Below are 17,891 nucleotides of genomic sequence, written 5' to 3'. Positions count from 1 at the left end.
TGGTAGTCAGACGCGTTACCGACTGAGCCACCGCGGCCACACATTCATACATACATAGCATACTGCAGCAGCAGCATATATATATATATATATATATATATATATATATATATATATATAATATATATATATATATATATATATATATAGTTAAAAAACTACAAGCTATTTTTTTTTTCTTGTTCTGCCTTCGATAAATATCTTGAAAACACAGAACAGTGCAGGAAGGAAATGCACATAATGCTAAGGATAATATAATCACCGCTTTTCTTCAGAACCATTGAAATGCTGAAAATAAATCACGCAATATAAATGTTGACGGGAATAAAAGAAAAAAACAATCAGAAACACATTATTTACAAGGAAACTATTGGTGGAAGGGGTGTTTGACCTCCGCAAGACTTCCAAATCCAACAATAAATCGTCAATTAATATGGATGTAAATAAGAATCACAGTGTGGTGCCAAACGGGTGTTGAAGGCGGTCATAACCCTTCCCCCTTTGGCCAGTATTTCTAAAAAATAAAGATCAAAGGCAGGAAAAGATGACAAAATGACAAAGTGAGGGCTGACTACTATAAAAAGTATGCGTAACCCCCCCCCCCCCTTTTCGAAAATTCTGTGCACATCGCTGATAATAATCCCCCTATTGTGACATCTAAAAATGCATAAGTTTGAGAAAGCTTGTTTTGTTCACTTCATGCTGTTGGGCTGATCAGAACTGAATACCTAAGCAGCTCAAAGTGGGATCAGCATGTCTTCAAGACACTTCCATTACAGTATATAAAGATGACTGAAGTCCAGCTATATTAAAGGATCCCCCCCCCCTCCCTACCCATCTCCAATTATCCAGGGACTTCTAAAACTAGCAACTAATTACCAGTTTGCAGAGTAAACTGAGATTCCACATAATCAGATGCATAAACTGAACCTAACAGGCGGCAGTCAGAAGCAGTCCCTGCCCACCTGGCCTCGAAAGTCAGTCACGTTAATCCATCATTGACTTTCACAGCAGGTCTTGCTTCTTTCCTTAGAACTTCATAATCATACTTCTTTCCTGTTGTTAAATATTTTTTGACACAATATACCCCCTAAAAAGTAGATTGTGTAATAATTTCTTAGTGACACTTGAGTCTCACTCCTCCCTTATGCTTTCCTGCATTTGAAGTTTTTTATGTACGGGCCCTTGAAAGACGTAAAGTCAGGGTTCCACCGTACTTTGAATTGTTAAAATTTTTAAGTATCTGTGTTTGCGAGAATCTGTGAGGATCAGCATTAGCATCAGTTCAGCCCAAGTTATTTTGCATTCCATTTTCCTACTTCCATAGATTTATAGCCACAATTATGGATTATTGGTGAAATGACAAACCAGATGAAGTAACAAACAATGCAATGTCCACAGTTTACCCAACATTCAAACCTAGGACCACTGTTATCTTAACATGCTACACTGAACACTCCCATCATATTTTTCAGTCTTTATCACTACATTATAGAAGAATAAACTTACTTTTAAGGAAGTAAGCTTCTCAGCATATGTTTGCCTATTGCAATCCTCACCCTCTTCATATAACCAATTTTCCATGTCATCCAACTGTTTGCAAAATGCTACACGGTCAGCCTCTGTTAAGAATGTGGCCAAGTCGTCTTCAGACGAAAGACGACCTCTCAGATCATACACGTACTCCTCCAAAGCATTCCTCACATCCACTCTCTCCTTCTCTTGTTTATCTTGAGCTATCATCTTACACTGGAAAAAGAAAATCAAACATTATTTTTTCTGAAAAAAAAAAATAGTATTCAACCAAACAAAGTTGTACATCATTCAATTATCCTGCATCCCTAACTTTATTTGTTCCATTAAAAAGTGTACAGATTTCCATTTTGAGAATCATATACTTTGAGGCAATATACAGTGTGTCCGTAAAATAATGGTGGGGTTTTAAATAGTCATAGTTTTGGAACAAAGCATGGTAAACAGATGAACGGTATGTCAAAGCAAAGAGAAACTTTCAAAGTTTATGTATGCGAAAGCTAACGCACTGACACCTACAGGCATGAGGGGTAGCCCATGCACATTGTGTTTCAAGGACACGCAAGCTGCACGAGCTCCTTAAGTTATCCTCGCTACTAAGTCATCATGTTTGTGTGCAGAGGAAGGTTCAACGTGTGTTGTGGCTTGCTAAGTTTGAGTCAGTTACGTGTGTTAGGTGTGAATACCGGCGTGTATACAAGGAAATAACATTCACCGATGGGACAGACAACTCAGAGAAACAGGCAGCCTACTGAAGCAATACGTCCAGGATGGCCAACAGTTACTGATGATACAAATGAAGCTGTGTGAACAAGTTTCTTGCGTAGCGTGAAGAAATCAGTGCAGAAATGTTCTAGAGAGTTGGGCATTCCGAAAACAACTGCTCACAAGGTGTTAAAAAAAACTGTCACGTTTCACTGGGTACAAAATTCAGGTGCTACAAAAACTTGATCCACAGGACAAATTTAAAAGATGTGATTTTGGTAAAGACATTCTGGAGAGGTTAAAGCAGGATGAGGAGTTTTTCAAAAAGTTTATTTTCAGTGATGAAGCAACGTTTCATGTTTCGGGGTGGCAACATCGGCATAATGTTTGTATATGGTGTAGTGAACCTCCACATGCTGTTATGGAACATGAGCATGACAGTGAAAAGTGAATGTGTGGTGCGCTATTGGACGAGACAAGAGTTATTGGTCCCTTCTCTTTTGCTGCACAAACAATAATGGGGACCACCTTCTTGGATATGTTACAAGGGTATGCAGTGCCCCAAATACAGGAGAATTCCATTTTCCAGTTAGATGGTGCTCCTCCACATTTTTACACAATCATGCGGGATTTTCTTAACGAAACATTTCCTAAGCGATGGGTCGGACGAGGAGGGTGGATTGCCTGGCCCCCACGGTCCCCAGACCTTACACCCATGGATTTCAATTTTTGGGGTTATGTCAAATCCTGTCAATTTTGAAATTTGGACCATTTAAAATAAAAGCAAGGATCACTGAAGCTGTTTCGTCTATCATGCTGGATGTTCTCTGCCGTGTATGGGAAGAGACTGAATATAGTCTTGACGTCTGCAGGGCAACTAAGGGTTTACACATCGAAGTATACTCAACAGGTAAGGAACTTTGAGTTTCTCTTTGCTTTGACGTATCATTCATTTCTCTACCATGCTTTGTTCCAAAACTATGACTGTTTATGGACAGACTGTACTATATCTCAAAATATCATTAACATACGAGGGAAATATTGAAAGTCATGAGCAAGAATTTTTCATGAACCAAGTTTTGGTCTTATTAAAGAAAAACATACATGATAATCCACAGACTTTTCCTAACTTTTCAACAAAGTCTCCATTTCATTGCATGCATTTTCCCCACTTTTCTAGAAGCTTGAAAATAGCTTTACAGTTGAACTCCATTCTAGCTGCTCACAGACACTGACCACTGACACACTGCTTTGTGTATGTCCACAGTTGTCTGGTAGAGTTGGCCTCGTAACTGTTCCTTCACAAAACCGAGCATATGATATTCAGAGGGTGCAATGTTGGGAGTTCCCACCACATTTTCCCAATTTCTTCCCTGGTGAACTGAGCAGTGTGGACATGCATTATCATGTTGAAGGAAGTTATCCCGCAATGCACGACAGAGCTTGTGAAGTGTTTGGATATAACGGCAAACATTTATGGTTACTCCAGGTTCAAGAAATTCAACCCCCCCTTTCTGCTTCCCAGAAGACTGTGTTTAGCATCCCAAAGCTTTCACTCTAACCACCTTATTTATTTTGTAATAGCAGAAAGGGAAATCAAAATTACGTTATGGATATGCAGTGCTTAGGAAGATATTTTCTATTATTTCTCGCCCAACAAAAATCGTGTGAAATGGCCTTCAAACTTTTATACGTGGTTTTGCTCATTCCTTCTTTACTTTCTCTACAAGAACTTCAAAATATATACTTTTTCTTTCCGTGACTAATGTAACATTTATACAAGGCACATTTAAGACCTTCCAAATAACAGTTAGGAGTACAAATTTCTTCCATTAAGGAATTTACACATTCCATGTATGTCATATAATTTGGCCATTAATACATTTTAATTTTCATTATCTTTTTCCTTATGTTTTCTTTCATCCAAAGTACCATAAAAATCAGAATTTTGGAAGAAAGTGCTCATTATACACGAGTAAATACGGTAATAATTTATGTGTCATGGGTTTTGTAAAATAAATGTCTAAATAGGCAGTTCCTTTTCAAAGACAAAGCCCATTGTAATTAATTTCCTGCATACACTAAGGAGGTGAATGAATCATTCATGTTCTTCAAGGAACATATGATACTGGATCAACTGAATACCAGTAATCGGTGTCAGTAAATTTTATATTTGTAGTTTATCAACATTTGTAAAAATTCCGTTATCAGTTAGCATTTTAGCAACATAACAAAACTAATTCAAGAAAAAAGAACTACATCTCTGTCAATATATTTAAGGACTAAAGTAGCATGTTTTTGTGGGAGTCAAACACATTTTCAAACTGTATTACAGGAGCACAAGCAAAAATTTCAAACACACCCTATCTAGAACAAATATTTTTACAGTTTTAAGAAACTGAAGTTTAAATTGTAAGTTGTACATTCACAGACACTGCCGGCTTGTAATGATTCCATTGAAAGTCAATGTATTCATTACAAGCCGGCAGTGTACATACTTAAGCTTGTATCTTCAATAACTGGTTTTCCACAAGATGCCTTGAAGTTGCAATTATTACTATTTATTAGTTGCATGTAGAGTTGCAAAAAACTGGATTTTTTGAATGGATGCTTTTCATTTCCACATAAAAATGCCTACTTTTTTTAAAAAAAAAAGCTGAAATTTTGGTTTTTACCAATTGCAGCTAGTCTATTTCACTTGCAGCTTAGAGGTTCACATCATAACTAGATAATTAATTTTACATGGTGCAGCAGCCAAGAGACATATTGGTAATTTCTTAAGTTACTAATTTGTTTTAGCCATATATGAGTGCCAACGCAATGTCATACTGGTAACACGGTTGTCTTGTAATCAAGGGGCACCAGGTTTGATCCTCAGTGCAGACATATTGCATGGTGATTTGAATTCCATTTTAAAACTGTAGGCCCAGTCCTGATTAGTGTATTCAGGGTTGCTATTAGTTTTTGATCATTAAATTTCCAGACTTTTCCAGTCCAAAAATGAATTTTCCCAGACATGTTTATCATCATGATTTTTGCTCTTGTACTCAGCCATTCCACATCAGTTTGTGACATATTTACTGACTTTCCCTTGTATAATCTATTTATGTAAAACTGCTGTAATAAGGTAGTCATGCTGTTCACAGCAGTATAAATGTTTAAAATAATATATTTTAAATAGCGTGAACAATCATTCTATTCTTGAACACAATAAACCTTTATCAGATATATTGAATCTTTATTATTAATCGTAATATTTACATGAGTAAATGCATCAATTGTAAGATAATTATATTTTCAGCAATTTCCATCAATCTCCACCAGGAGTATAAAACAATCTCCATTGGCAGCAATATTAAAAAACACAAGTAGTAAAATGAATCTCCATAAATACCCACCTCTGGATACAGAATTTGTTTATATCAGTACTTTATCAGTAAAAATTTCATATTGGTCAATCTGTAAATAAATTTACTTGGGGGAAAAAAATTACATACAAATATAAAATGGGAACTAGAAGTAGCATCTCAAATCTACTAAAACAACCATAACTTACATTTATGAGAGCAATGATCGTCTTACCTCTACTTCCAATAGATTATTCAATTCGGTCAGAGAGTATCCACACGTGTCTGCATCAATAGGGAGTTCAATAGATTTAAGCAACTGCTTCTTTTTCTTACCATTCTTTTTGTCTGCATTTATTTCGTTCTCCACCTCCATCTAGAACAGAAAAACAAAATGTTTCTTTCAAAAAATAGCATCCAACTGACTGACTCTTACAAAAGTTAAATTTGCTTCCATTCTCTTATGATGAGAAGTACAAAAAATATGGTTGAACCGATAACGATGTATTGGTTCATATTTGGAAAATGAGAGCTGCGGTAGTAAATCAATACAGTGTTGTACTGTTGCTTGGTGCACTTACATTATTTTTAGTTCTTTGGCAGCTACGTGCACTGTTATCATCTGCCTGCCTGCACCCTGCATCGTCTGCCATTGTCCAGTGTTAACTGCTGCAATAAATGAATCAATTCATGCATGGTGTGCTTGTCTGCCATCGATGTTTAGCTTGTGCACTGCATATTTGACATGTAGTTTTTGGATTGTATGGCTATTGTATTTGATGTGCGTCAGTTAGGTGTTGCTGGATTCGTTTGTTAATAGAACTGATGGTTCTCAGACTGTAGGTTGAAGTTATTCTCAAACTGAAAATAAATTGTGTTTTAATCAAACTTCCAGCAGTTTGGTTGTCTTGTAGTGCAGGGATTTTGATTCTTCTGAGCCACCTTTCGACTCAACTAAGAGTCTATGGAGGTTGAGTTGTGCATGTCCACTAAGTAAATGCTAGTGCTACATTCATACTGTTTGCCTGAACTATGGATTCTCTTGTTAAATAACACCTTTAATACAGTGGATATATCTCATGTAATGTAATAACAAACTCCCAATTTTGAATAAAATAAATAAAGAATGGAAAATAAGCAAAATTTTTGAAAACCCTAATTTTCAGGAAATTTGGAAAATTGGACATTTCCCACTGGACTTCTAATTGCAGCACGTTGTGAACACATTCTTTTTCCATTATTACGTGTAGAAGTGAAATATATTAGCAAAAGATGGTGATTGAAGAGTAAATAGCTCATTTATAAAATCTATTTCATAACGTGTTAAGGGAAAAACTGACATTTTTAACCAGTTGTGTACTATTATATTTCAGTTATATGATTTTTCAAGTTATAAATTCAACGATTTTAGACCCAACAAGGCAAATACTTCAGTTATGCATTTTTAACTGTGCTAGCTCAAAAGAATGCTGTTAGATTGTTTAACATTTCTGTGAAGATACGTGCCACCCGTTCCAATGCAGGTTTTCGTATATCAGCTATAACCACGTGGACGGACTCGTGAATGGAATTCTATTTTTGTCACTTGCATAAGAAGGCAGGGGGTGGGGGGGACAATACACCCTTGAAAGAGATTGGGCCTTGCTAAATAACCCTGTTTATGTTCTTTGCATTGTGTTGGACAAGTTAAAGCAGATCGGAAACATATCTTTCAAACTGGCAGACAAGTCACTGGCCCCACACTTTCCAGCCTAACCTAGACAGTAGAAACAAGCTGAAAAAGGGCATGGGAGGGGGGGTGGATTAACAGCTGCTTGTAGGCAGGAAGAAGTTCGGCTATGTCATATTACCATGATATTTAAAGATAATACACTTGTTGAAGACAACAGAAGTTGCAGTACTCTTTTTATGCAAACGAAATTGCAATTAAACAAATTATTGAACATTGTGCAAGTTATTTCTAGCAAGTGAATAGTTCTGAAGAACAGCAGTGATCATACTAAACATTGTGTGCACTTTCTCTCTGCACTGCTCTGAGTGTTCAAGAGGATTATTCTTGTGTTAGCCACAAGATGAGAGTTAAAGGCAGGACAAGAACGAAAAGTGGCCAGTCTTTTAACTATCTGTTTTGTGCCCTGTTTGTGTTTCATAATCGCGTCAAAGTAAAACAGCATTATGAGACTGCAAAAATGTGTTTCTTCTCTATGTCGGATGAGTCACTGCTGTCAGAAGCAGATATCTGCACACTGGCACCGGTAGCAGCCTTCCTCCATGCAAACTGGCATGAACGGAAGAAAGGAGAAGTTAAAGGATCAAGTGGCAGAATGGAAGGTCCTGGGCATTTTAAAGATAACGCACTTGTTGAGAGAAGCTGGGCTTCAGCATTATTTTTTTTTAATCAGCAGCATGCTCGTTCCCGAACCACGTTGCAGAAAGAAGAGAAGAAACAAGGGGGAAGGATTATAGGAAAACTTCGTTAATACGATATTGGTTAATACGAAGTACTCTTTAATCCGAAGTTCTTCGCATTCCCCAGCCGATAAGATAGGATTTATAATGTATTTCAGTACGGATAAGTCGAAATAGGGATAATTTTTAATACGAAGTTGTTTACAAGACCCTTCGGCAAAACTGGTTTTGCTTAATTCGAAGTAGACACCTGCGTAAGTTGACAAAAGAAGATCGAATGTGGAGAGAGCTTGGACGTTATTTTAACTTGACCTTGACATGTTTCCTTGTCCTAAGAGCTGCTGACAACTTGAGGAAAGCAGCCTGAAATGCCTGCTGGACATTGACATTCTTTGTCAATGTGCATGGCAGGTGAAGCTCTTTCCCCACTGAATGCACCACCTTGGAAATATTCACCAGTGCTAGATTAGAAATGCGAGATAAGATCGCAGGAATGTTTCAAAATACAAGATGCGTGGCACCTTGAAGTCTCACCCATATGTCTAGCTCTGAGCTCGAGATTCAGCAATTTCCCGTGAGAGAACAACTTTTGGCCTGGTAGCCAACAACTTCCGGTAACCACTTTCATTAAAAGTGTGTTCTTTGTGCCCTGTAGAACTTCATATAAAAAGGGAAACTGTTACAGATAATCAAAGCCACATAGGTCAACTAAATATCGCCAACCTGCTTAATGCATTGTCACCTAGGTTTCCCGCAAAAGTTGACGTCGATCTTACGTATGTTGCAAATCCCGTTTCCCGCTTCATACGTTTTCCCAACTGTGCCAGTCATAAAATTTGCCAAAACAGTGTTCTGTTGGCCGAGTAACTTCTCCCTTTTTTCTATCAGCAAACTGGGGGGGTTCATTGCTAATTGTTTCGGCCACGATTTTCTTGCTCGTGTGCGCACACGGGCTCCTTTCCTTTGGCATCTAAAATAAAGCAACTAGTTCTGAATACCTTCTTCAAAACGAACAAAAACTGCAGGATAAGTAAAAGAAAAGTGACCCCCTCTCCCTTCTCTTACAACAGCTCATTATTCGCCACTGGTGTGCATGGCAATGAGATAATTGCAGAATTCAGGTCTCTCTTTCTTGTTTGAATACAGCTGTCTGGATAGGAAATATTGCCCGTATTATTGTCTGTTGCATGGTAAAATGTAATGGAACGAACATTTTTCTTTTTTCACTGCTAATAATAGTTTGGTCTTCGACAATTGCATAATCTTTAAAATGCAGACGATTTCCCTTCTGCCACCTGTTGCTCTAACTTCCAGCCAGTCTCACTGTGTTTACGCTGCAGCTGGCGCCAGGTGGATGCACTCAAGAACTTTCGGAGCAGTATAGTTGGGATGTTTTTGATCATCCACCCTATAGCCCAGATTTGACACTGAGCGACTACCACCTCTTCAGACACATGAAACAGTGGCTTGCATCGCACTGCTTCGACAATGACAATGCGCTTCACAATACTGTTAGAGGGTGGCTTTGTTCCCAGGCGGGAGATTTTTTTGCAGAAGGGATTTCAAACCTTGTAAAATTATGACAAGTGCCTCAATTTGAATGGCGATTATGTCGAAAAGTAATGTAATTTACTTTTCTAATGTGTATAAGAGTCATTCCATGAGAAATCAACACAGCCCCCAACCTGACCATCTCCGATTTTCATGAAATTTGGGGAGTTGAAACTATGCATGGAACTTAGTAACTATGAAATTTTTTAGTTTCATTTGTCTTGTAATTGTTAAATTATTCAAGGTCAAAGTGAGAAGAAATTGCACTTTTTGAGCACACTTAACACTTACTAAATGTGCTGTAACTCCGCCCCTATTTTGCCTAGGAAGCTCAAATAAAGCTTATTGTACAGGGAATTGAACAAGCTTTCCAGTGTTATATAACAAGCCTACCTTTGGATAAAAATATAATTTTGTCACGTGACCTGGACCTTTGACCTTGAATATCTCAAAACATGTCATCACCAAAAATAATAAAAAAAATATATATTTGTTCCCTCATGCCATACTATAAAACATATCAAAAAATCATTCTCGGACTGCAATGGGATCAGAAGATACAAAATAATATGTGTAACTATGTGACTAATAAAAGTCTCATTACATGAACTATGATGAGTCAAAAGTCCTTTAACACCCCCAACAAAATATAAAGGAGTTATCCTGGTCATGAAAGAAATAGGTTAGGCACAGGGAGATCTCTAGCTGTGTGTGTCAAGCGCAGGTCCGGCATATTGTTGACCGCCATATTGAATTCGATGCACAAATTTAAAAGGAAAGGGGGTGATGTGATACATCAAATCAGGCTAGATTTTCACGATAAATGAAGCCAAAATGAAATTAATGACAAAATCATATTTTATCCAAAGGTAGGCTTGTTTTATATATATATAACTGGAAAGATTGTTCAATTCCCTGTACAATAAGCTTGATTTGAGCTTCCTAGGCGAAATAGGGGCAGAGTTACAGCACATTTAGTATAGCTAAATAAATATTTATAATATAACTAAACTAAAAATTTTCATAATTACTAAGTTCCGTGCATAGTTTCAACTCCCCAAATTTCATGAAAATCTGAGATGGTCCGGTTGGAAATTGCACATATCTGTATTGATTTGTCATGGAATGAATCATAATAAAAGTTCAGAATCTACGAGTGTCATTGATAACAAAACTGCGGTTTTTTTCCGAATTGCCCTTATATTTCTATATTTGCTTTACTTATAGTCTTTCAAAATGAAATCAGTCTCATGCGCCCACATGAACCAAAAAGAGGGTTTGGAGGGGGGGGGGAACATAGTTTTCAGTTTCAAATCCTGACAAGCAAAATAATAATTGCACACTTTGACTACCATGCGAGAGACCCAGGTTCGATCCTGGTCAGCGGGGGAGAACCAGGATTTTTTCCACCTGTTCAAGCAGCTCCAGCACCCACTCACAGTCATACAAAGTGGGTACCTGGAGGAAACTGGGGGGTAAAAGGTTGCCAGCTGCATGGTGCTGATCATGTCACCCCCACCTTCGACCATGATCAAGAAAGTGTGGGGTCCTAACTCCACACCCCCTATATGCCCTTAAGGCATGGTGCAAAGCACAGGGGAGCACTTTCTTTACTGACTTTTCTAGAATATCCTAGTCACCAGAAACCCTCAGCGAACCAATTTCTTTTGATTTTACATTCATCTTCATGCATATATGACTGTCGGCATGTAGTATTAGATATAGTTCTGAAAAATCAAAGTGAATCCATCATGCAGTCTTTTAACTTACCTCACCCTGTGCACCATTGTCATTTTCATTTTGATGGTTCTGGTGAACCTCGCCGTCAACCTGTTTCTGCTGCTCCTGGTTTTGATTTGCCTCCTGCCCCTCCGTATCCATTGCCTCTTCCTCCTCACCAGTCTCCTTCTTCTCCACCAGGGTTGCACTACCAACCGTAAATAAACCATGGATGTTGACGCGAGCTTTAATTTTCACTTTCTGGCTTTCCCCTTCTGGAGTAGGCTTCATATCTCGTATCAAGTACTGACCTGCAAAACAACCACAATCATATCACACCAAAAAAAAGCATGTGTCATCACAGCAAAACAAAACATGTGTCATCAGTAACATTAGAATGAAATTATGGAACCATAACAAAAGTATGTTGTTACGTTTACGTAAATCTAAATCTCATCATTATACATAAGTGAATCTTTTACCTTAGAATTTTCTTTTTGTTGGGGGAGTTTGTAAATGTAATTCAATTCCAGTGTAGGTAGCATCTTCTGTTAATTACTTCAACATCATTTTGTGTTTTCAAATGTGATTTTTTTCATATGTGCAGTGACATACAAAAATGGTACCAGAGAGTTGGAAGTTTCTTTCATTTTGGTCATGTTCACCTGGGAAGGTAAGTTTTGAAATTCCCTTCTATCAACAGTTAGAAAAAAATTACATCATACACAAAAGTTGCTCTTCGGAACATCACTATGTTCCCCCCAAAACACCAAAGTGAAGAGAAAAATCCTGAAAATTTAGTAAGTTTTAAATTAAGTTCTAAATTGCAACATTAGAAAAGCATTGGTATCAAGAACTACTTATAGTTGAACACTATGTTCAGTACTTGCACTTGTTGATTTAAGTCCACTTCATGCACAGATAGGCTAATCGAGACTGGACCTACAGATTAAAGTAGGATCCAAACCACTGTGCAAATGTGCCTCCACCAGGTAACAAATCTGGAACTCCTTGATTAGAAGGTAACAACGTTAACATTATGATATCGGGGAGGCCTTGCACTTAACAGGTAAACACTATTTGATTGTAGATGCAAGTTTCTGTTCCACAGATGCGAACTATCTTCTTTGCAGTGTTCTAATTATGGGACAAGCAGATGAGGTTCAAATTCAAGATTTCCCCCAAATTTCCATTCCTTTTTTTTTTTTTTAAATATTTTAACAAAAGTAATAATTTCTTAAAAAAAAATACTTCATCAGTCTAATATAGTTCAAGGAGGACCCAAACAAATGGTTGATTTTTACTCTGCTTTTGTGCCACTTTTGGCTAATTTTGAAGATGGGGATGTAATGATATGATGAAATTGATGAATGGACACTCACAAACATCCATGCCCAGGCCAGGATTTGAACCCGGAACCCCTGGCATCATAGCGTGATGTGCTAACCACTCCACCACGGGGGCTGGCCCAAACAAATGGCAATTAAAATATTCAATAACCTACCAAATTCATAAAAGCAGAAAATATGACAAGGTTCAAAACCAAATTGAAAATGAAATATTAAATGAAGAGCTCTGATGTAAAACATGGTGACAAAATGCAGGTTTTGAGATATTGAAAGTTGATGTTTCAAAAAATCTCATTACAAATTAAAATAAATTTCTAAACTATTTACAGCAAATGTGATTTACTTGTATGTTTACTATCACATAAACGCGATACTTCATCCTATTGTATTCCCTGTGGTCCTACACGCGATTTGTTTGAATTGTTGTAGTTACCATGCTTTACATGCAACGATATTATCAAAATAAGTGATCAGATACCGCTTTATTCAAGCTGTCAGTTCAATAATATTTTTTTTCAATAAACAATAACCTGAGCTACTTGTTATAACAAGTTTTTGTTTTCCTATGTCTGACTGAAATGAACTCCATTAGAAAAGTATATTTCTTCGTTTTATTACGTTAGCATTTTTTTTTTAAAAAAAAAGTTTAAAATAACTTCCTTATCTCTAATATGGAGATGGAAGTTTGAGAGTGCTTATTCATCAATTTCATCATATCATCACTCATCTCCATCTTCACAAATTAGCCAAAAAAGGCTCAAAAAGTGAATTGAAATAAAGCAAATCAATCAAGACAACAATTATACCCTTGTAGCTTTCTGTAATATTTTTCTTTATCTTGACATATTTGTAAAGAGCAATTTCAAATGTACACAGGGCTTACGTTTTTAATAGTTTTCACTATTTAGCTCTTATGGACTAAAATAGTTATAATTTTGAACTAAAAAAGAATGCATATTTGCAATATAAACAATAAAATAATTTGCTTTTATCAAAGTCACAAATATAATAAATACGAAAGTTAATTAAATTACAAATAGGTAATTAGGTCCACCATAAAAATGACATAACTTTTCAAATGTGCATTACAGATTTATGAAAGAAATATTTGACAATAGAAAACTAAACAGTTCCTAATAATTGATACGATTCAGATCATATCACATATTCCATGTAAAGCATGATATCTTAAGGTGGCCTTAAAAGAGCATACCCAATTGAAAATCAAACAAATTTCTGTGACTACAGTTATTTATATCTAGTAAAAGATAAGTATATGCTTCTCTACTAGATTGCATTTCACATCCAGGCACTAGAGTAAATCTTATTTTGAAACTGCCATTATGAGCACTGCTGCATGTATACAATGGTATCTACAATAGATAACATGTCTTACATGAAATAGAATATACGTGGCCATGCACAGTTTTACTCACATCTGCATTCATAATCTCTTCATTCTTCTCATTCTTTTTCGGTGGTACATATTCCGGGTCTTTATGGGTATCATGTACGCTTCCTAACACATTCTCATCTTAGTTGTGGCCTCAATACTCTGGAGCTTTCTGAGACACGTTGCAATTCAGTAACCACAGTTTCGCTGCCATCTTTGCTACTTACCATACTTTACATGAAACAACTTGTAAATATCATAACTTTCAACATGTCTAGCTCTGTCATCTTTTGACTAAACAAAACACTGAGTACGATTGACTACACGATACACTTTGTAACGCCAAAATGACCAAAATGTCACTTTCCATGTTTTACACCAGAGCCCTTCAAATTTGGAATATTATAGCGCCAGCAAATACTTAAATTGTAAATTATAGACATTTTGTAATCATATTTTTTGTCTGAACTGTACTGAACCCTCCAAATACCAATGTTTATATGGAGTTATAAAATTCCAATTAAATACAAAAATTACTAGTATCTGTAGCCTATTATATGCTTCACAGATAAATGAAAATAAAGTCAAACTTGCTAAATTCATTAAGTATCACACACACACAACAATATCACAGAGGACCTTATAATCCCTTCATTTACGATTACTTTAATCCAATCACATGTGTAGAACCTTACATTTTATATGTAAAATGTCACACATTAACGCTGGCATGCCTCAATAGATTTTGTTGTTAACGGTTATCTTGTAAAATTACAAATATTTTTTAAAGCAAAACTCAGCTAGATTGCGAAGTGCTGGTATCAGTGAATATTGCTAAGGCTTTCAGCAGTGGTATCTGTATCAATAAGGTAAAGTTTCCTGTGAGCATAGCAATGTGCCATTAGGGGATGTGGGGGTAGGACCCCGCACATGCTCAATCTCTGCTATTTTTTGATGTGATGTGAATCCCAGCACAACGCTCTGCCACCTTTACCCCTGGGTTGACCCCAGGTACCCAATGATTTGAGGCAGGGTGAGCCTCAGAGCCACTTTATGTGCAGAGAAGGCAGGAAAAAAATCCGACCTTTCATAGCCCCACCCCAGGAATTGAACACGTGTCTCCCGCATGGTAGTCAAAAGCCCTATTCACCAGACCTCCTCCAACCATAAATACAATACTTGTGTGTGTCTATTTTGACTTTTTACCAGAGGTTAATTTTGAAACACACCTTGAGCATTCTACCTCCAAGTTATATTTTTTATACTTTTACTCAATTTTTATTTAGTCAGAAAGATTTGTGATCAAATCTAAAAACCTTCAGTCACAAACGTTTTCTTCTTTTCATTTTCAGTTAAATGGTGGTGAGGTACATACTGCAACTGGAGGATGTAAAATATTTAAAGCAACAAGGACCAACACATTCTGGAGTTTAATATTTTTTACAATCATCCACCAATGTTACCACATTATTCATGATGGATATCTCAATACATTTTACAAGATCAAGCTTTCACAATGACTGCTAATGTCAAGATTTAAGAAATCCAAATCAAATTTTCAAGAAGGCTAAAGCTTACCTATAAAAGGATTAGGATATGGAATGTTTCCTGAATAGAATGCTTTCAACGTAAAAGGCTCCTTCCTGAAAAACGACAACATTTTTGAATATGGAACTTGGTGGTTTTCGTTAAAAACTTCCATCTCCCTGAAATGGAAAAAAAAAAAAAAAAAAAAAAATCTTTTTCAATTTCCAGACAGTTCACTAAGAATAAGAGCACTATGCCATACTATTTTGCATGCAAGTTTGAATGTCTATATATGTACGAGATTACGCTAACACAAGTGATAACATCTGCGGTATGGTTTAGGGCATAGACTCCCTCATGCCTTGGATGTGCCCTTGTGTTCACTTTCATTCATTTTTATAGAGTTAACATTCGTCTGTCCTCATGGTAAGCACCTTTTAATGTCCAATAACTAGAACATAGACCCTGACACAAGATATTCCCATGAATATTCTAATGTTTTCAAAGCTTCGCATGCAAGAAAAGCCAACTTTAACTTTAACCAAGAATCTTCATTTCAGAACACTTTGTTCCATATTTTCTTGACACATTATCTTCTTCATTTTTGCAATGTTATGTTAATTGGACTATTCTTTAAAAAATACATTTGTTTTTCATACCTTCAGCAGTATTACCACCATTGTGTTAGGTATATTTCTAATAATTTGAACTGAATGTTGCATTTAAAATTTATTACATTTTAAATATGAAATATTAGGAATGAAAAACTGTTTACAAAGACCAATACAAAGCATGACTAATTCTGTTTCTGATATTACTGTTTTGTATTATTATGTAAGAGGAAATGAAGTGTCATAAAAATATGTTGGGAAGGAGTTTTTTTTATTTGTCTCCCATATCATGATTTGTTTTCCAACACTTATGACAATGTTTAGTCAAACTTTGCAATTTCACTGTAAGGGAGATTTCAGATCAAAGCGACAATAGACAGGCGACAAGTGATGCTCGACAACCACGTGCTCCTCCATCTAAAACAAGCATTCGCCTACATAGGTGAACAACAGACCTTGGTGATATGACGCATGTATTAAGAAAATGGCCAATCCAAGCCCCATGCAGCTTACGGTGTTGCTTTGGTTCAAAAGTGCATTTATTATTGAAGTTTCACTTCTACACAACACATTTAGCTTGTCGCTTGTCATGTGTTGTTTCAGTCTGAAAGCTGTCTAATGCAGTACTACAAAGAATCAACCTCAATTGATGTGAACTGAAGTAACAAAAGCAAATAGTGGAACCTCGATTTTATGTTTTTCAGGAAACCAAGCTAAAAAAACTTAAAATATGGGAAAATGTAAAATTGAGGAAAATTTATTAATATTTTACTATGTTGGGACCATCAAGATTGAATGTATAATGAGGGATGTAAAATCCGGGAACATCAAATCGGGGTTTCCACTGTAACTGTAAATGTTAGTCTTCGACTTTGCATGCTACTCAAATAAATAAAGTTTATTAAACATGTTAATGTAATTTTCATACCTAATCTGCGAAAAACTACACACACTCAATGTCAATAGTGTTTCAAAGACAATAGATCCCACTGCAGTAACTGTCACAGACAATGGGGAAAAGAACAAGTGAAAAATCGGGCGAAACCAGGGTTTGAGTTTTGGTTGAGCCTGAAATTTTGACTGAAATTCCTATGTATTTATTGTTGAAAATAATGCTGGCGAGAAGAAAAACTAGAGGTGGAACAGATACTTTAGTCTATTGGTATTGGCTAATATAGCTAGATCTGTGTCTCGGTAAAGTATGACATTTTACTGATCCATTGTATCTACACATACAATGTATTTTAGCGCATAATTTTGTTCATTTCAATGGATGAGAACATAATTAATATGTCGTAGTTGCATTAAGCAAATTCATTGACACTATTTTGACTGTTCTTGTCCTAACTCCTAAAGAAGCTACATGTGTGGCAAAAGCTTCAGTGAAAAGTAAGTAAATGCCTGAACTGGACTTCATCTAGTTAGTAAACTAATGGCATGTGGTGTAAGTGACATTAATTGTAGTGTAAAGCAACATTAGTTAAAGTCACCTGGTTACATTAATTAATGAGGTTAACAGACAATGCATGCTTTTCATTGAACATTTGGATTTCTATATCAAATCGGTAGAATATCAATTATATGTGCTTTATCCCTATCAGCAAAAAATTATCAGTCCCTCCCTAATAAAAAAAAATCCACTGCCCTGACTTTCAGAGGTATTTCAGTGGGTTTGCTAGGGCTGAGCTTGAAAATTGTAACAATTAAAACTTGTTCAAAATCATGATTAATATTACTAGAAGTGGGC

The 17,891-nt window shown here is 36.3% G+C and overlaps 1 protein-coding gene across 1 annotated transcript in view; it reads right to left on the bottom strand.

Moving 5' to 3' along the window:
• The window catches only part of Hsp110 (heat shock protein 70Cb), a 154,988-nt gene that overhangs the window by 10,606 nt on the left and 126,491 nt on the right, over window positions 1–17,891 (bottom strand). The window contains exons 8-11 of the mRNA XM_083134000.1: window positions 15,585–15,712; window positions 11,316–11,575; window positions 5,821–5,961; window positions 1,510–1,749 (exon numbers count right to left, since the gene is read on the bottom strand). Of these exons, the coding sequence (XP_082990126.1) occupies window positions 1,510–1,749; window positions 5,821–5,961; window positions 11,316–11,575; window positions 15,585–15,712 (769 nt within the window). The remainder of the gene's footprint in view (window positions 1–1,509; window positions 1,750–5,820; window positions 5,962–11,315; window positions 11,576–15,584; window positions 15,713–17,891) is intronic.

The sequence above is a fragment of the Lepisma saccharinum genome, chromosome 13 (assembly GCF_977018435.1).
Source record: "Lepisma saccharinum chromosome 13, izLepSacc3.1, whole genome shotgun sequence".
Taxonomy (NCBI): Eukaryota; Metazoa; Arthropoda; class Insecta; order Zygentoma; family Lepismatidae; genus Lepisma; species Lepisma saccharinum.
The sequence above is the reverse complement of the archived record's forward strand: the minus strand, read 5'-3'. Positions and strand labels throughout refer to the sequence as shown.